Source organism: Salmo salar, chromosome ssa07, assembly GCF_905237065.1.
Source record: "Salmo salar chromosome ssa07, Ssal_v3.1, whole genome shotgun sequence".
In the NCBI taxonomy this organism is placed as follows: Eukaryota; Metazoa; Chordata; class Actinopteri; order Salmoniformes; family Salmonidae; genus Salmo; species Salmo salar.
This window is the reverse complement of record NC_059448.1, coordinates 28,634,040-28,654,335: the sequence shown is the minus strand read 5'-3', so window position 1 is coordinate 28,654,335 and position 20,296 is coordinate 28,634,040. Positions and strand designations below refer to the sequence as shown.

Here is a 20,296-nt window from a genome sequence, read left to right as displayed (position 1 = left end):
TTTGAACACAATTTCAATCTCTTCCTCTTCCTCCATTCCTTCTCTCTCCCTCTCTCTCAAGTAATTTCTCTCAGGATGATGACTTTGTGTTCGAGGACTTTGCCCGTCTCCGACTGAAAGGAATGAAGGATGATGAGGATGACCACTTCTGCTAATTCTCCCTCCCCCAGGACCAGGCACCCAAACCTGGGGAGAGGAGCTAGGCGAGTCACTGGTCTAGTCTCAGCACCAGACAGTAGGCCCAACTCCAGAAAAGGGGTGCAGGAGCACTCAGATATTTTTAAAAGCCTCCCCCCTTTCTCTTCATATTCAAATTGTTCTCCCCTCTTCTTTTCTCCTACATTTGCGATGGCATTGTTCATTTCATCTCCTTCGTTTTGTCACTCCTTTTTGTTTGAGAAACAGAGATGATGAGAGAGATGGAGATATTTAAAGGGCGTGTCGAGTCAACTGTCTCTGTTTTCAGGAAATCATTCTATACGTTTTGGGTCCATTCGTTGATTCAGGGTTGATCTTATATGTTCTATAGGTCCCACTTTATAAGAAGCGGTCAGATATACGTATTCAAAATCCCCAGGTTTACCTTAAATCCCGGTTGGATGATTCCGGATTTCCTGCTTATTCCCTTCTGATTCCGGCATCTTCCAACCGGGATTTCTGGAAAATCGGGGAATTTTTGGGGGAATCTGGAACTTGAATGTACAGGGACTACATTGCTGCACAACTACTTAGAGGGAACACGAGTTTAATAGTTTATGCAATTGCATTATTACATGGTTATAACCTGTTATTACACTGTTATTACGTTATTATCAGTGGTGGAGTGGAGGGTAAAAGCACCTAAACGACATTTACGCAGATTTTTTTTCTCGCCCACCTTTTGTGGGAAAATGCATTGAAAGTATAGGGAGCATTACTTTAGTCACCGCGAATGGTGACCAGCGTTTACCCACCTATTTATTTTACCACAACATGACGGGTTATTATGCTACGTTATCATTACAGCTTTTCACTTACCCTTAACACACGCTCACTACCCAATTTGTAGTAACTCAATACCCAATACTCTATCCATTATGGCAAGTGCAGAACGATTCCATATCGTCACAGTTGAGGGAGGGAGTGTGTAAGTGTAGTGCACTTACAGTGAGGACGGGTGTGAGTGTAGTGCACTTACAGTACAGTGTGTTTTAAGTGCAGTGCACTTACACTGAGGGTGCGAGTGTGGCGCACTCATCGTGACGATACAGGGAATCGTATGTACAGACAGTGTGGCCTTTTCTGTTAGGGACTATATAGGAGACTTACGGCATCTAAACCTACACACACATCCTACATGCAATGATTGCCATGAACACGATAAATAACTATTCTTTTACATTTATGATTTGCCAAAAGTTTATTATTTGACAAAGGTCAGATGGCATGTCCTGGTTGCAGTTTGATTGAACCTCACAATCGATAAGATTAGGGCTCATGTCTAGGATGTACTGTACTGAGCTAGGATCAGCCCCCGGTCCCGTCCATGTAGTGTTATTCATTATGATCAACCTGGCTAAAACTGATTCAAAATCAGCCAAGGAGATTTTTGGGGAAAGTCACAAATGTGTGTTCAATGGCACACCTGGTGTGTGATAAGCAGTACTGCAGTCTTCTTGCAGGTCTCTCGAATATACTGTAGATTCTGGAAAGAAAGCTTGATGCAGGTTGAAGTTTTCCCCTAATCACCGATACACCGATTAAAACAATCTGACCGTGTAATGGTAAAGGTTAGGATTGATGGTAGAGTTATTTGATCCTAGATCTGTGGTTAAGGTGCATCTTCTACCTCAAATCTGCTAAATTTATCATTGACCAATCTCTCAAACTTACCAGCATCCAACATTGGCCTCAATCATCAGAATCACCAATGTTGGGAGGAGTGGAAAGGGCGATGGGAGGAAACGGGGGAAAAGCCAGGCAAGGGGGATGGGAGGTAGGGGAAATAATGGCGGGAAAATAATATTTTTGTTGTTGTAATAATCGGCAGAGATATGTGTACTTAAATGTTGCCATTATTTTAATTTTATTCTAAAGACATTTTATTTTTCATTATCAAAAAGTCACAAGTGACATGATCTAACCTTATGATAATTCCCTGCTGTATTCTCTCAACTGCTGTAAATATTATTATTGTAAATGCAACTCAACAGCCAATAAGAGTTCACTATAGAACATTGCAGTCCAATCAGAGCACATTTTATAGGATAGTCAGACTCCCCAATCCAGGTTCTCCAGGACCTCTTAGTATGTTGGTTTTAGTTCTGAACTGGTTTCACAGTTAAAATTGTTTAAACTGAACTTTAAAAATTCTACATCAATTGAATGTCGGTTTCACAAGTCCACGTTAAGGTCAATAGATATGTTTTGTATAGGAAACCGGTATAACCAGGGGCCCCTCTGGAACAGGATATGGAGAGATACAGTGAATCCCAAACCACCCCCTCGCCCCTACCAACTCGCTCTGAGGACCCTCCGTCGTCACGTGTTGCTGACGAAAGTCTGAGGGTGACTTCCAGAGGGTGACGATGGGATAAGCAATAAACCCATCAACTTTGGGACACACTCGAATGAATAAAACAAGCATGAAATTCAAGTGAACAAATCCCCTCTGGCGTTTTACAAGATATAAACCTCAGTTAAACATTTAACTTGGGAGGTATTTCATCTTTTACATGTGTCAAGTCTTGAAATCAGACAAAAAAACAAATGCATGTGACATATAATTAGGCACGCCTCTACATTCTTTTGTGTGAAATTGCGCAAACTCCAAACATACAGCAGTACATGTTGGGATTGCACTTCACTCTGAAGCCTGCGACCTTGTTATCTGAGTCTAATTAGCCCTTACACCCTTGATCATTTTCACTCCCTCAGCTTTGGGACACTTGTGCAAATGGGGGAGGAAAGCGTGAATGCGCAAATGGAGTGGCGAGGGGAAGGGGGTGATTTGAGATTCAGCCATTGGCTACTGCTGTAGTATCTAGATTGTAGACACTTGATAGGATAGTACAGAGAAGTACATTGCGGTCAATTACGTGTGTCTATAATGGCGTGTAGGTGCAGAACAAAGGCAGATAAGGAGGATTGATTGATTGCAACTTGGCTCACTTATCAGATTGGAAATCACTGTGTTTGATCAGGTTATAGATTTATATAACGTAAAAACATAAAAGGTAAAGTATCCACCTGATGTACAGTTTCAGAAGAAAAAGCTTCAAGTACAGCAAGCCAAGAGTTACAAATTACTAAGCCAGCAAATGCAATGTAACAACAATGACCACCTCTTCTTATCAGATGTATTTTAATATCAGGGTAGAGGTGTGTTTTAAATTGATTAGATTGTAACTGTCGCCATTTTGGTTCAATGACAAGAATGTGTTTGTTTTTTTCTTAACATGTGTTGCCTAATTCAACAACTGTCCATGGTTAACAAGAGTTATTGGTCACGTTAACAAAACATTTTGTACATTGGTTGGTTTTTACACATTTGAACGCACCCAGATGATTGAGGTTGTAACAATTATAGAAATATAATTACTAGAACGGAAATCTGCATTCAAGTTAATGTTTTGCTTTTGTGTAAATATATTTCCAGGGGTGCGATGTCAGTCACAACACATTGGTTATGAAGTTTCACATGAAGGTTATAAAGGTTCATAAGAAGGTTACGAAGCTCATACTCTGTTCATGTTATGAATGGATCAACGCATGGCATGGTATTCTAACAATGCACTGCAACAATATGGAAAATGTTGTGATATTTGTGATATAGAACTTTTAGAACCTCCAGAAACTCTTAGGGACCATGTAAACGTTACAATGAGCTTTTTGGTAACTCTGTACTTTAAGTGGCATCTTACGAAGCGTTATAAGGCCTTATGAACATTCACAGCACCGTAGAGGCTATAGAGGTTTATTAAACTGTGTAATTAAGCAGTAGGGCCGTTATATTGATAATATATCACAGCTAAGGCCAGGGGCCTCTTGTTTTGTTACTATATTATACAGTTACATGTGCTATGAATGTTTAATAAGGCATAAGACTTCATAATAAACCACTTCAGGTAGAAGTGTTACCAGCTTTTTTTTTTGTTTGTAAATCTGAATGGCGATTGTCCTCATGTCTATAAACCAGTGAAGTGTAGAAAAAATTAAAGTAGAAGTTCAGTATTTTACAACTTAACAATGGATTACAGTTTCTCCTGGCCCAATGAATACTTTCAGGGTGAGGAACCATCTAAAATACTCAGTAAAATACTTAACTTCCCCTTTTTAAAAACAAATATTTTATTTTTGTTCCCTTCAATCTTAGTTGAGGTATCTATCCACGGAAACGCACGCAATCATGTCAATTTGTAGGCTTGTGTATTGAGTCAGACATTTTATTTTAAGGACAATTTTAAGCTACTACAAAACTGTAGATTCATAGAGAACTATACTTAAATGCTACCTGATACTTTATCTGTGAATTAATTAAATTAAGACAAAGTATATTGTTATCAAGGAAACCAAGATGCTGTATAAGCAATGTTATTTTACTCAATAAAATGGAACAAAATGACAATGAAAAAAATGTAAAAGATTATAAAAAAAATTACATTGGAGAATATATGTCGCTTCTTTATTTTGTACTGCATTTTAGAAAATGTCAAATAAAAAAAACTTAACATACAAAATGGTCTATTTGTAAGTGCGTGTACGTTCTGTGTATGCATGACAATGTAATGAAGCACTAACTTTATTACAGAACATTGCCAGATACATGACTGATATCATATAAAAATACGTTTTTCAGTCCCCGCCTCTCTTCGGCAGGTGGTCCTAAAACACCACGGTGACGGCAAGCGATGGAAACATCCCCCTGCTGCGCTCTGCCGAGTGCCGACCATGTGCATTCTCTCAGGGTTGTGGATCCAGCATGACTTCGCAGGTGCGTCCCAGCTCTCCCAGTTTGACCCTGGTGTATTCTGCTCGGTTCAAGGCCATTTGACAGTCTTTTCTGGCCGAGTACGTGGAGCCTTCGTGGGGCTGGCCTGTGGCAACCTACAGGGGACGGCGGGAGAAGGAAGTGTGGTGGGGGGAGAATTGTTAGGTGAATGTGGACCGTTCTGGCTGGCACAAGGCTACACTACTAGTTGAATGTGAAACATGCATAACTTTGATGTAGAAAGAAACGGAAACTACATGTATTTATTTATTTAACCAGGAAGGGCTCATTGAGATTTAAAATCTCTTTTTCAAGAGCGTCCTGGCCAAGATAGGCAGCGCCAAGTCATTACAAAAATGACAGACAAACAACATGGAAAAACTACAAATAATCTAGTAAAAACCATAGAATTCATAAGAGTATAACAAAATCAAAAACAGCAAATTAAAAACATTGACATGTCAGGGAATCAGTCTCAAGATCATTCATCAGTGATTTAAAAATACCATTCGGGACAAGTTCTTCCAGTTTAAAAGTATTTTGTAAGGCGTTCCAAGACGATGGTGCAGAGTACATAAAATACCTTTTACCAAATTCAGTTCGGACATTTGGAACAGTTAGCAGGATAAAGTCCAGCGAACGAAGAGAGTACCCACCACATTTCTGAACAATAAAAATACGAGAGCTATATCTACACTACCAAGTTACATATACAGTACCAGTCAAAAGTTTGGACACCTACTCATTCAAGGGTTTTTCTTTATTTAAAAAAATATATTCTACATTATAGAATAATACATTTCAGATAGACATCAGATTTCCACTGGTCTAATGTCCATTGCTCGTGTTTCTTGGCCCAAGTAAGTCTCTTCTTCTCAATGGTGTCCTTTAGTAGTGGTTTCTTTGCAGCAATTCGACCATGAAGGCCTGATTCACTCAGTCTCCTATGAACAGTTCATGTTGAGATGTGTCTGTTACTTGAACTCTGAAGCATTTATTTGGGCTGCAATCTGAGGCTGGTAACTCTAATGATCTTATCCTCTGCAGCAGAGGTAACTCTGGGTCTTCCATTCCAGGGGTGGTCCTCATTACAGCGCTTCATGGTTTTGGCGACTGCACTTGAAGAAACTTTCAATGTTCTGGATTGACTGACCATGTCTTAAAATAACGATGGACAGTTGTTTCTCTTTGGTTATTTGAGCTGTTCTTGCCACAATATGAACTTTGGTATTTGACCAAATAGGGCTGTCTTCTGTATACCACCCCTACCTTGTCACAACACAACTGATTGGCTCAAACGCATTAAGAAGGAAAGAAATTCCACAAATTAACTTTTAACAAGGCACACCTGTTAATTGAAATGCATTCCAGGTGACTACTAATGAAGCTGGTTGAGAGAATGCCAAGAGTGTGCAAAGCTGTCATCAAGGCAAAGGGTGGCTAGTTTGAAGAATCTCAAGTATAAAATATATTTAGATTTGTTTAACACCTTTTTTGGTTACTACATGATTCCATATGTGTTATTTCATAGTTTTGATGTCTTCACCATTATTCTACAATGTGGAAAATATTCAAATAAAGAAAAACCCTGGAATGAGTAGGTGTGTCTAAACTTTTGACTGGTTCTGTATACGTTTCAATTCACGGCATGGCACACTGTGTGAGGGCATGCGCGTGTGTGTCTGTTCTTTCTCCTACCTATGTGAGGTACTGATCTGGGACCTGAACTCGGTCTACTCTACACAGAGCTAGTGAATTGACTGGGCTGACTGTCTGTGCATGTCTGTGTCCCCCCTCTAACCTGTGTGAGCTGAGCTCAGTCTCCACCCTGTTGACGGCCCCAGTAAAAGTACAACTGTGTCTGTCTGCGTTACCTGTGTGAGGTATCTGATTTGTGAGCTGAGCTCAGTCTCCACTCTATTGACGGATCCAGTAAACTGGCTGAGCTGTCTGTCCAGGAAACTGGCGTTGTGCTTGTCTTTAGACAGCTCCAACACAACGTTGCCTAGAGGAGATTAACACAGAAAACAGAATTAGGCCGACAGTTTATGTATTTATTTACAGAAACTGCCATGGCTTGTCTTAAACAACTACAGACATTGAGAAAGTAGAGCGACAATGAATGCCCATTCCATCTAGAGCTCTTTTCTATTACCATAAATGTGTGGCTAGGTACAGTTAGCTAGCTATGTAACGACACAGGTACTACTGTTAGCTCTGGTCCAGGGTTATCTCTGGCCCAGCGCTAGCAAGCCGCACTAACGCCCTGAATCAGAGCTAATGTACAGTGCATTCGAAAAGTATTCAGACACCTTCCCCTTTTCCCACATTTTGTAACGTTCAGCCTTATTCTAAAATTGATTAAATACATTTCTCACCAATCTACACACAATACCCCCATAATGACAAAGGCGAAAACAAGTTTAGCCATTTTTGCTAATATATTAAAAATAAACAAATACCTTATTTACATAAGTATTCAGACCCTTTGCTATGAGACTTGAAATTGAGCTCAGGTGCATCCTGTTTCCATTGATCATCCTTGATGTTTTTACAACTTGATTGGAGTCCACCTGTGGTAAATTAAATTGATTGGACATGATTTGGAAAGGCACAGTTGGCAGTGCATGTCAGAGCAAAAACCAAGCCATGAGGTTGAAGGAATTGTCCGTAGAGTTCCGAGACAGAATTGTGTCGAGGCACAGATCTGGGTAAGGGTACCAAAACAATTATGCAGCATTGAAGGTCCCCAAGAACACAGTGGCCTCCATAATTCTTAAATGGAAGAAGTTTGGAACCACCAAGACACTTCCTAGAGCTGGCCGCCAAGCCAAACTGAGTAATTGGGGGATGAAGGGTCTTGGTAAGGGAGGTGGCCAAGAACCTGATAATCACTCTGACATAGTTCTAGATGGACAATCATCTCTGCAGCACTCCACCAATTAGGCCGTTATGGTAGAGTGGCCAGACAGAAGCCACTCCTCAGTAAAAGGCACATGACAGCTCGCTTGGAGTTTGCCAAAAGGCACTTAAAGGACTCTCAGACCATGAGAAACAAGATTCTCTGCAAGGGTTGAAACCAAGATTGAACTCTTTGGCCTGAATGCCAAGCGTCACGTCTGGAGGAAACCTTGCACCATCCCTACAGTGAAGCATGGTGGAGGCAGCATCATGCTGTGGCAATGTTTTTCAGCGGCAGGGACTGGGAGACTAGTCAGGATCGAGGGAAAGATGAACGGAGCAAAGTACAGAGAGATCCTTGATGAAAACCTGCCCCAGAGCTCTCAGAACCTCAGACTGGGGTGCAGATTCACCTTCCAACAGGACAATGACCCTCAGCACACAGCCAAGTCAATGGAGGAGTGGATTCGGGACTAGTCTCTGAATGTCCTTGAGTGGCCCAGCCAGAGCCCGGACTTGAACCCGATCGAATGTTTCTGGAGAGACCTGAAAATAGCTGTGCAGCGACACTCCCCATCCAACCTGACAGAGCTTGAGGATCTGCAGAGAATGGGAGAAACTGCCCAAATACAGTGGAGTCAAGCTTGTGTCATACCCAAGAAGACTCGAGGCTCTAATCGTTTCCAAAGGTGCTTCAACAGAGTACTGGGTAAAGGGACTGAATACTTATGTAAATGTGGTATTTCAATTTTTTTATGATGAATAAATTTGCTAAAATTTATAAAAACCTGTTTTTTTGAGTAACAAAATGTGGAAAAAGTCAAGGGGTCTGAATACTTTCGGGAATGCATTGTATATCTAACTAGCTTGGTAGGCGTTTGTTATTACAATGTATTTGAACTCTTGTTGCTGCATCCAGGGGTAGACGAACCTGCGCACTGCAGAATCGTTGCAATTTGATTCTCAACCTCTTCCAAAGCTCGCAGTCGGTCATTCGCCATCAGGATCAATTTCACACACTGGGAGTAATTAAAATAGACGATTCTTATCAGAAGCGGCTACGTACTGCACACTATCGTACACTATCGTAGCAAATAGGTTGTTACTTAAATGCATTAATCCAAAATGTAGCCAAACTCCTGCTTAATGCCAAAAACACTACAGAAAGCGAACATCAACAAAACAAAAAGCTTTCCGAGTAAAGGCGCATATAATAACGTTAACATCTTCGTTGAATAACTACATCCGTCGCATTATTTTGACGTTTTAGCGTGGCTGAGTGGGACGATGGCTTTAACAGCGGCTTGGATGCATGGCCCCTCCAATATGCGACTAACGGAGGGTCTGGTGTCTGTTCTGAAAGAGCAGCGGCCCGAATATTTACCTGCACTTTTAGCGAATTACCGGGAGCACGGCGTGTTCTCGACACAGGTAAAACTGGCTTGCTATAATTGGAGTTGGCCACGCATGGCATCCCGTCTGCTTTCTATAATGTCGTTTTGCATCTAAAGTTTGTATAGCAGTGTTGATCGCCTGGTTGATGTCACTTCTCGCTCTTATCCCTCAGAGTACTGGAGCTGTCGGTGGACTCGTGGGACTCAGCAACGCCAAACTCGGCAACAGCAAAACCAAGTTCGAGGGGCTGTGTCTTCTCTCAGTGCTGGTCAAAGACAGTTCTAGTGATGTGTTCCAACAACACTCTCTCTCATGGCTACGGTCCCTACAACAGGTCATACAGGTAAGACACAGTATGAAGCTAAGACACTGTATGAAGACACCTGTAGACCAGTGCTTGACTTTGGCAGGAGCTCAGGAGGAGCACCACAAATGTTCTTCTGTTTGAGCTCCTGTTTCTCTTATAGAATATTGCACCTAAATATCCTGCACCTAAATATAACTGTACCGGCACCTATTTCAGTCAAGCACTGTTGTAGACTTTCACGATAAGCACACACACACACACACACACACACACACACACACACACACACACACACACACACACACGCCGGAGACACATCTGTCCAAAACATTCACTGAGACAAATCCAAGATACACAAGACTGCAGGGCCAGACGGATTACCAGGACGTGTGCTCTGGGCATGTGCTGACCAACTGGCAGGTGTCTTCACTGACATTTTCAACATGTCCTTGATTGAGTATGTAATACCAACATGTTTCAAGCAGACCACCGTAGTCCCTGTGCCCAAGAATACAAAGGCAACCTGCCTAAATGACTACAGACCCGTAGCACTCACGTCCGTAGCCATGAAGTGCTTTGAAAGGCTGGTAATGGCTCACATCAACACCATTATCCCAGAAACCCTAGACCCACTCCAATTTGCATACCGCCCATACAGATCCACAGATGATGCAATCTCTATTACACTCCACACTGCCCTTTCGCACCTGGACAAAAGGAACACTTATGTGAGAATGCTATTCATTGACTACAGCTCAGCGTTCAACACCATAGTACCCTCGAAGCTCATCACTAAGCTAAGGATCCTGGGACTAAACACCTCCCTCTGCAACTGGATCCTGGACTTCCTGACGGACCGCCCCCAGGTGGTAGGGTAGGTAGCAACACGTGCTTCGCTGATCCTCAACACTGGAGTTCCCCAGGGGTGCGTGCTCAGGCCCCTCCTGTACTCCCTGTTCACCCACAACTGCATGGCCAGGCATGACTCCAACACCATCATTAAGTTTGCAAACGACACAACAGTGGTAGGCCTGATCACCGACAACGACGAGACAGCCTATAGGGAGGAGGTCAGAGACCTGGCCGGGTGGTGCCAGAATAACAACCTCAATCAACAACAAACTAGAATGGTCCAAACACACCAAGACAGTCGTGAAGAGGGCATCTGCCATCCAGGACCTCTACACCAGGCGGTGTCAGAGGTAGGCCCTAAAAATTGTCAAAGACCCCAACCACCCCAGTCATAGACTGTTCTCTCTACTACCGCATGACAAGCGGTACCGGAGTGCCAAGTCTAGGACAAAAAGGCTTCACAACAGTTTTTACCCCCAAGCCATAAGACTCCTGAACAGCTAATCAAATGGCTACCCGGACTATTTGCATTGTGTCCCACCACCCGCCAACCCCTCTTTTATGCTACTGCTACTCTGTTCATCATATATGCATAGTCACTTTAACCATATCTACATGTACATACTACCTCAATCAGCCTGACTAACCGGTGTCTGTATGTAGCCTCGCTACTTTTATAGCCTCGCTACTGTATATAGCCTGTCTTTTTACTGTTGTTTTATTTCTTTACTTACCTATTGTTCACCTAATACCTTTTTTGCACTATTGGTTAGAGCCTGTAAGTAAGCATTTCACTGTAAGGTCTACACCTGTTGTATTTGGCGCACGTGACAAATAAACTTTGATTTGATTTGAAGACACACACCTGTACAGCACAATGCATAACCTAGAGAGAGGCACACATTTTATGAATTTGCTTAATCAAATGTGGATGGGGACATCAGAAAGAACTGGGTTAAATCTCTTGATATTTCTTATTTAAAAAAAAATCTACTTAAGCTAATTCAAACCCTTTTTTTCCTCTCTCCCCCAGTCCCAGGATCCTCTCCCGTCCGTCCAGCTAGCGGTGGGTGTCCTCCAGGACCTGCTCCAGTATTCCTCCCAGTTACCTGAGCTGGCCAGGGAGGTGGGCCTCAACTCTGTCCTGGGGATCCTCACATCCCTGCTAGTCCTCAGGTCTGAGGTAAGTTAGGGCTGGGGAATTGCTTGAATACAGTAGTAGTTAACTATAGAAGCTGGAGGATACTAAAAGGTGGCAAAGGAAACACTAGTGATTCATTCTCTGTTGGACTTTTTATTGAGGAATACTAGAGCAGAATTCGGTAACGGTGTGTGTATGTTTAGTGTCACCTAGCTAGAAAAAAAGAAACGCACACCTTTAAAGGCGAGGTGCTGGCTAGCGGAGTAGAACACTAGAAAATAAAGGAAAGCCGCACACTCTTAAGAGCTCAGATGCAAAAATTGAATAACCAACGTTTCGACAGCGAAGCTGTCTTCATCAGGGTATCATCAAACACTGCGAGATGAGTCATTTATATAGTGTCAAGAGACACACAGGTGTTTGTAATCATGGCCAAGTATGACCTAATATCATTGGTTAACTCAAATATTTTAAAAAATGGCATACAAAGAACATACAAAAAGACAAACAAATGGATAGCATACGATCATAGCATTTGTAGTCTAAAATGTATCTAACAAACAATTACAATGGCAAAATCACAATTATCACAAGAATGGCCATTGTAATTGTTTGTTAGATTGTTTGTATGCCATTTTTGAAGCTCTTTTGAATTTTGCAACTGCACATGGGGACAAAGATCGTACTTTTTTGGAGGAATGTCCTCTGGTCTGATGAAACAAAAATATAACTGTTTGGCCATAATGACCATCGTTATGTTTGGAGGAAAAAGGGGGAAGGCTTGCAAGCCGAGGAACACCATCCCAACCGTGAAGCACGGGGTGGCAGCATCATGTTGTGGGGTTGATTTGCTGCAGGAGGGACTGGTGCACTTCACAAAATAGATGGCATCATGAGGGAGGAAAATATGTGGATATATTAAAGCAACATCAAGACATCAGTCAGGAAGTTAAAGCTTGGTCGCAAATGGGTCTTCCAAATGGACAATGACCCCAAGCATACTTCCAAAGTTGTGGCAAAATGGCTTAAGGACACCAAAGTCAAGGTATTGGAGTGGCCATCACAAAGCCCTGACCTCATTCCTATAGAAAATGTGTGGGCAGAGCTGAAAAAGCCTGTTTTTAAAAAAAAACTGAATTTTTATGTATTTGGCTAAGGTGTATGTAAACTTCCGACTTCAACTGTACATGGATGAATGCTTCTTTCTCTCTGTCATGGATGCCCTTAGTTTGAAGATGTAATCTAATCCTCTCTGCTTCCACCGGGCATTCCACTGAATGGTCAACTTCCGTGACAACGACACCGTTTCTTCCCCACCATTGTCATCAGAAGACTACAATGTCTGGTTCAATGAAGAATATTTTTACCGAAATCAAGGATTTCCTCATTGTCTGGTTAATTTTTCAGAGTCAGAGAGAGTCAACATGGCACGATCATCCTCCAGAAAGTAGTCCATCATACTACTGAGCTTTGTCGGTAGCGTTATTAACTTCAATGTCGAGAGCAGTAGCAGAAAATGTTTCAGTTCTTCATTATATCTTTAAAAAAAAGCTGCAGTAGACAGGATTATCCACACATACCTAGCAGCATGTTATAGACAGAAGCATGCTACATGGCAGACCAATCCGATCTCCTCTCTCGAGCAGGTCAAGCGGAACCATTATCTCAGCCAATCATGGCCAGCGGAAAGGTTCCTGTATTTTTCCGTGGCTAAACCAACTAGGCTCGTAATTTTAAATGTTTTATTCGTATTTACAGATGGTATACAAGTTTCTTATTAAGGCGCATGAAAGTTAACATGTTCCAGAAGGCATTTCTGCAAAAACAACGTTCTGTATTTTTTTGCCTTTCCTGTTAAGTAGTGACATGCGACATACACCTCGTTTCTTGAAAAGGGTCACCTTTTCTTCCATGTTAAATCTCTCTATTTGTATGCTTTATTTATATAACCTCATGTTTGTCAACTCCTTCACTTTTCTCCTCCATCTATCTCTCCATCTCCAGGTAGCATGTGAGTGTTATGGTCGTCTGACCCGTTTGGGCGGAGTGGTGGAGAGAGGGGGCGGCGGGTGCAGAGCCGAGGGATGGACCAATCAGCTTCACTGCCTGCTGGCCTCGGCCAATGCCATACTGGCAAAACTCTACCAGGGCTCTGAATCAGGTAGAGAATGCTTTTTCTTTCATAAAGTGTTTCAGAGTATGAGAGCTGATCTAGGCTCAGTATAGCCTTATAGATCTTAATGAATAAGATTACATGGTCAGGGGAGACCTGATCCTAGATCAGCACTCCTACTCTCAGATGCTTTCATGAATGATAAAAACATGAAAATTGTCTTCAGGGTTTTACAACCAGAATGATGCTTATCTGCTAGGGAGGTAATGATTCACCGAAACGCATCGGAATCCAGTTCAGATATGAGTGCACCGGTCCACGGGAGCCCAAACCGATGCAAATGTAGCATGAATCGGTCGGAAAATCGTTTCAAACGTAACGAACCGCCGATTCACTGATGTCTTTTACTCATCATTTTATTTCCCCCATTCGAAAATACCTCTTATCTTTTGTGACTGAATTGAGGCGTCCTCTCCTTCAGTACCCTATCTAACTAAGCACGTAAATGTGTGTGACAGTCATTGATCTCCAAGCCAGATAACTGTGTGTGCGCACAGAGCGCAGCTGCTCATGCCAACAAGAGCTAGGCATACCCCCGATTAGGGATGCTCCGATAACGAGAGCCAATATTTTCCTTGCCAAAAAATATATATAAAAATGTAGCTGCCTTTTAAGCATTCTAGTACAGTTAAATAGTTGAAACACACACACACACTGACCAAAAAGTTATTTTGTTGGCATTTACATATGTCCCCATTACCAGTAAAACATAATCAAAACCTATTTCTTTCACTTACTTGCTGTGCTGTTTCCTTGTTCATTTGATCAATCAATCAAATTTATTTATAAAGTGCTGTACAGAATCCCAGCCTAAAAACCCCAAACAGCAAGCAATGCAGGTATAGAATCACGTTGGCTAGGAAAAACTCCCTAGAAAGACCGGAACCAAGGAAGAAACCTAGAGAGGAACCAGGCTATGAGGAGTGGCCAGTCCTTTTCTGGCTGTGCCGGGTGGCGATTATAACAGAACATGGCCAAGATGTTCAAATGTTCATAGATCACCAGAACGATCCAGTAATAATAATCACAGTGGTTGTAGAGGGTGCAACGGGTCAGTGTCCGGTGAACAGGTCAGGGTTCCATAGCCACAGGCAGAACAGTTGAAACTGGAGCAGCAGCATGACCAGGTGGACTGTGGACAGCAAGGAGTCATCAGGCCAGGTAGTCTTGAGGCATGGTCCTAGGGCTCAGGTCCTCTGAGAGAAAGGGAGAGGGAGAGAATTTCAGTTCTGCCCACACATTTCTATAGGAATGAGTTCAGGGCTTTGTGATGTCCACTCCAATACTTTGACTTTGTTGTCCTTAAGCCATTTTGCCACAACTTTGGAAGTATGCTTGGGGTCATTGTCCATTTGGAAGACCCATTTGCGACCAAGTTTTAACTTTCTGACTGATGTCTTGAGATGTTGCTTCAATATACCACATCATTTTCCTGCCTCATGATGCCATCTATTTTGTGAAGTGCACCAGTCCCTCCTGCAGCAAAGCACCCCTACAACATGATGCTGCCACCCCCATGCTTCACGGTTGGGATGGTGTTCGTCGGCTTGCAAGCCTACCCCTTTTTCCTCCAAACATAACAATGGTCATTATGGCCAAACAGTTCTATTTTTGTTTCATCAGACCAGAGGACATTTCTCCAAAAAGTACGATCTTTGTCCCCATGTGCAGTTGCAAACCGTAGTCTGGCTTTTTCAATGGCGGTTTTGGAGCAGTGGCTTCTTCCTTGCTGAGCGGCCTTTCAAGTTAGGTCGATATAGGACTCCTCTTTCTGTGGATATAGATACTTTTGTACCCGTTTCCTCCAGCATCTTCACAAGGTCCTTTGCTGTTGTTCTGGGATTGATTTGTCCTTTTTGCACCAAAGTACGTTCATCTCTAGGAGACAGAACGCGTCTCCTTCCTGAGCGTTATGATGGCTGCGTGGTCCTATGGTGTTTATACTTGCGTACTATTGTTTGTACAGATGAACGTGGTACATTCAGGCGTTTGGAAATTGCTCCCAAGGATGAACCAGACTTGTGGCGGTCTACATTTTTTTTTCTGAGGTCTTGGATAATTTCTTTTGATTTTCCCACTGAGTGTGAAGGTAGGCCTTGAAATGCATCCACAGGTACACCTCCAATTGACTCAAATGATGTTAATTAGCCTATCAGAAGCTTCTAAATCTATGACAACATTTTCTGGAATTTTCCAAGCTGTTTAAAGGCACAGTCAACTTATTGTATGTAAACTTCTGACCCACTGGAATTGTGATACAGTGAATTATAAGTGAAATAATAAACAATTGTTGGAAAAATTACGTGTCATGCACAAAGTAGATGTCCTTACCGACTTGCCAAAACTATAGTTTGTTAACAAGAAATTTGTGGAGTGGTTGAAAAAAAAAGTTTTAATGACTCAAACCTAAGTGTATGTTAACTTCTGACTTCAACTGTAAATTCACACAGGACACCAGATAAGACAGGAGAAATACTCCAGATTTAGTTCAGTCTCAACCAGGATTTCATCATACATGTCAAGCAGTTTAGTTTCAGCTCGGTCTCATCCTCGGTGCACACTGTCACTGTCCGTTTCCGTCTTGTCGAGCTGTGTCTGTAACATTTCAAGTAAACCCTGTTTCTGGTCTCCATCGAAGTAGCGGTACCTAGAACCGAGCATGATGGCGACACAGTAAAGAGACTCAGAGAGAATGCCACCGAACCGCTTGTTCACAGCCTCCTGTAGAGTACTTTTGCAAGTTTTAACCCCACGGTCTGTGTTGGCAGTTTTGTTGAGCAGGCATTTCAATGCCATGACAGAGGGTATCACGTCTGCTGCAGTTGATGAGCTTATTTCTCAAAGCAGTTGTTCGAATGGATCTAGGAATGTGTTCATGTTTCAACCATGTTCTCAAATGCCATTGAAGTGGCAGCAGTGCTATGAGAACCAGCACATTCTTGAGCATGCAATACGGCTTTCTTCAGTACGAAATCCTCGTCCACCCACTGTGCTGTCGGACTCGGCTTGCTCATGGGGCTGACTTCGCTGGTCCAAATGGCAGTCGTGAAGCTAATAGCAGTGACGCCCATAGCAAGTAGCTCATAGATGTGCGTTTCAACAATACTGTGTAACTCTGGTAGGGCAACATCTGAAAAATAGTGGCTACTTGGTAGTGTGTACCGGGGCTCGACCAGTCGGCGAAAGCCAACATCATCCACGACAGAGAACGGTTGATTGTCAAGGGTAATGAATTCCATTATCTTGGCATTAATGGATTTCACCTTTGAGTTGTCTTGCTGAAATGTTCTTACTCTTTCAAATGACTGCTTGACTTGAACTTGCAATGTCAAATCATAGGCTTTATTAGTTGGGTGACAACCATTGTAATTTGCTAGGTCATTGTTACCAAATGCGCTGTAGAAAATTGTTTTACCGGCGGAGTTGTGTAGACTACCGGAGTGGACACTTACATCTTGCTGATTGCACATCTAGCTGCTGATTGGGTCTTTTCGATTGCCAGGTTTGACCATAAGAAATAGTTTTGGTAGTTTTGCTTTTAACAGTCAGTGCATTTGGTCATTTTTACAGGAACAGGTTAAAAGTTGTAATTTCATAACAAGTGCAGCAATCATTTTTCGCGAGCTGCACCATTTGTTTTTGAGACGGGGGTGAAATCCAAAGCTGTGTTTTTATATTAATTGGCTATAAATATTGAATCATTATTAAAAAAAAAAAAAGCATCTGTTAAACAGTATGTGATGGGGAGTTCAGATAAACCCCCCCCTTATCTGGATGCTCAGGTCCTTAGCTCCATTTGCCTGGCAACCCAGACTCCTTGCTCCAGCCAAATGCTACGCCACGCCCACGGACATTAGTTTCTCCTCCTCAATGAATACCTCCCCAACCCTTCACCAAATTTGAACACATTCGCGCCGTCTGATTGGTCCAGAAGCCAATGGGTTGGGCCAGAGCGGCGGTTTGAAAATTAGCCTTTGGATTTGATACTCTGATTGGTTAGAGACGATCAAATCGCTGAGGACTTTTGTTTTGTACAAAGCCCCACGTGCCCTCGTCACCACAAACAACTTCAATGATGGCGGTCTCGGACTAAAGTCGGTAGCGAACAACAGAGCAGCGTGAGAATTTAGTGTGAATCGTCAGGCTATAGCACCGTCGGTAACAGATTTGAATTTAGAGCGGAAAATGAATGTGTTCATGCCTCGAATCGTATCGAGTTGTTCCCCTAATCAAACCGAAACATTTCAAACTAAAAGTATCCATATCAGAGCCCATGTATCTAGACCGTGCTTGACAGGAACAATTCCCATCCCTGTTATCTAGTCTAGTGAGTCATGCCTCTTTCCCTGCTGTGTGTTCTGCCCTCTTGTGTTTCAGAAGGGACAGTGCAGTATGAAGGGCCAGGTGTAGAGCTGCCCTACTCTCCTCTGGACGACTCAGACCCCCTCCTCCTGCTGCAGTTACAACACAGATACAGAGCTGCCTGCCTGGCTCTCAAACATACACTCAGGTAGGTACACACACACACACACCCCCGGAAGCTTTTACTAACTACCCAAATTACAATTGTTCATGTCTCTCGCTCTCTCTTTGTCACATGTGTATGTGACAAATACATTTGATTTGATTTGTCTCTCTCTCTGTCTCTCTCTCTGTGTGGACCCGGCCTCTGCAGTGCGTCTACCTGTACAGCAGGTGCTCAACCTGGTCTGTCGTGCCCTGGCAGTCAGCTCCAAGAGCATAGTGAGTGCCTCCTCTCTCTCTCTCACTCACTCACTCACTCACACACACCACTGTTTTGTCAAATACCCCCAAAAATGTAATAAACATTCAACCACCAAAAATACAGTAAGGTTAGGTACACGCGTGTCCTGGTGTATCGTTAACATGGTTCTCTTTATCCACAGAATGTAACAGGTGATGGGTGTGTGAGGCTGCTGGTGTTGCCTGCCATTCACAAAGATACTCTACAGGTGCTGCACGCTCTCATCACAGCGTAAGTACCTACTGAAGGCAACCCGAGCGCTAGCCTGGTCCCAGATCTGTTTGCGCTCATGCCAACTCCATTGCTGTCATTGTCTAGTCAAACAATGAGTGACAAGGAGTTGGCATGACCGCAGAAACAGATCTGGGATCAGGCTACGCAAGTGCTGGCTTGAAAAGAAATCTAAATGCAATGGGTGTTTTATTAATTAGTGGAGTGATGGACTTTAATTCTTCTTTCCTGTCTCAGTTTAGGCAGTGGGTTGGTGCAGTACTCCAGTGTGCTACAGAGACTGTTCTCTCAGACCCTGTCTGCCTGGACCCCTCTACCTGAAACCAGCCTGGGACAACAGAGAGCATTCAGGTATCACACACACACACACACACACCCTGTGCGCTTCGCGTACATACAAACCACAGGAGGTTGGTGGCTCCTTAATTGGGGAGGCAGGGCTCGTGGTAAAGGCTGGAGCGGAATGAGTAGACTAGTATCAAATACTTCAAACGCATAGCTTGACGTCATTCCGTTCACTCCGTTCCAGCCATTATGGGCCGTCCTCCCCTCAGCAGCCTCCGCTGATACAAACACACTCCAAACCTCCTTTATTTGTATTCGTATGTTCATAATCTCTCTCCTTTTGACCCATAGTGCAGTGCGTGTGTCCTTGTACCGTACCTTAGAACTCTGGGTAAGAGTGGGAGGAGCCTCAGCCAGTGTCTTTCAGGGAAGCCCCACCCACTCCGAGCTCCTACTGGCCCACCTGCTGGGTGACATCACACCAGGGGCGGACTCTGTTAGGGTGAGAGGATCTGATTGGTATATTGCCAACGAGAAGCTTAGGATGGTCACTACTATGGCTATGTAGTGCACTACTTCTGGTCAACAAAATGTTGGTCAGTAGTAGTGCACTAAATAGGGATTAGGGTGCCATTGCACGTTATTTACCCACAATCCACTTAAGTCTAACGCCATCCCCCTCTCCTCTCTTTTTCCTCCTCCTCTCCAGCCCTCTAACTCTCCTCAGCTCCGTGATCTGGTTTCCAGCAAGCCCTGCCCGAAAAGCCGGAAGCCCGGATTGGCTGTGAGTGGCGGGGGCGGAGCCTCTTTCCAGAGGAAAGGAGACTCGCTGGCCAATCAGGACACCTGCCTGTCTGCACTCAGAGGTGAGGGGGGTGGGGTTTATCTAGTGTGTTGACATTTCATTGTTGGAGTGTGTGTGAAGAAAACAAAGTGTACATTTTCCTGTCATGTTGCCAATGAATGACCAATCCGTTTCATAGTGTATTTTTAGCATTTACAATCAATCACAGTTCAATGGGATCCTGACGAGCTGCAATGTGTATAGTAATACAACATATGACTGTCTCTCTCTTTGCAGCATTGAGACAGGTCATACTAACCAGTGGATCTCTACTGAAGGAAGATATACACATTTACATTTTAGTCATTTAGCAGACGCTCTTATCCAGAGCGACTTACAGTAGTGAATGCATACATTTCATACAATTTCATACATTTTTTTTTGCTGGCCCCCCGTGGGAATCGAACCCACAACCCTGGCGTTGCAAACACCA

The 20,296-nt window shown here is 43.1% G+C and overlaps 3 protein-coding genes across 4 annotated transcripts in view; 2 read left to right on the top strand and 1 right to left on the bottom strand.

Moving 5' to 3' along the window:
• The window catches only part of LOC106608931 (arrestin red cell-like), a 65,279-nt gene extending 60,556 nt beyond the window's left edge, over window positions 1-4,723 (top strand). Inside the window, exon 15 of the mRNA XM_014207172.2 lies at window positions 62-4,723. Within this exon, the coding sequence (XP_014062647.1) occupies window positions 62-155 (94 nt within the window). The 3' untranslated portion in view covers window positions 156-4,723. The remainder of the gene's footprint in view (window positions 1-61) is intronic.
• LOC106608932 (mediator of RNA polymerase II transcription subunit 11) lies at window positions 4,642-9,101 on the bottom strand. Of its 2 annotated transcripts, none has more exons than XM_014207173.2 (3): window positions 8,802-9,101; window positions 6,844-6,974; window positions 4,642-5,085 (listed from the first exon to the last, which is right to left on the bottom strand). In XM_014207173.2, the coding sequence occupies exons 1-3, from the start codon at window positions 8,869-8,871 to the stop codon at window positions 4,942-4,944; spliced, it is 345 nt and encodes a 114-aa protein (XP_014062648.1). In that variant the 5' UTR covers window positions 8,872-9,101; the 3' UTR covers window positions 4,642-4,941. The 2 variants fall into 2 exon arrangements, with proteins under 2 accessions (XP_014062648.1, XP_045577807.1); XM_045721851.1 differs by having other exon boundaries at window positions 8,759-9,075.
• LOC106608902 (proline-, glutamic acid- and leucine-rich protein 1-like) lies at window positions 9,028-20,249 on the top strand. The gene is made up of 12 exons (XM_045722590.1): window positions 9,028-9,301; window positions 9,438-9,608; window positions 11,458-11,607; window positions 13,570-13,726; window positions 18,116-18,123; window positions 18,179-18,248; window positions 18,414-18,481; window positions 18,646-18,734; window positions 18,972-19,085; window positions 19,371-19,521; window positions 19,729-19,885; window positions 20,101-20,249. Exons 1-12 carry the CDS (start codon window positions 9,158-9,160, stop codon window positions 20,172-20,174), a joined length of 1,353 nt encoding a protein of 450 aa, XP_045578546.1. The 5' UTR covers window positions 9,028-9,157; the 3' UTR covers window positions 20,175-20,249.
• The last annotated feature ends 47 nt before the right edge of the window (window positions 20,250-20,296 follow it).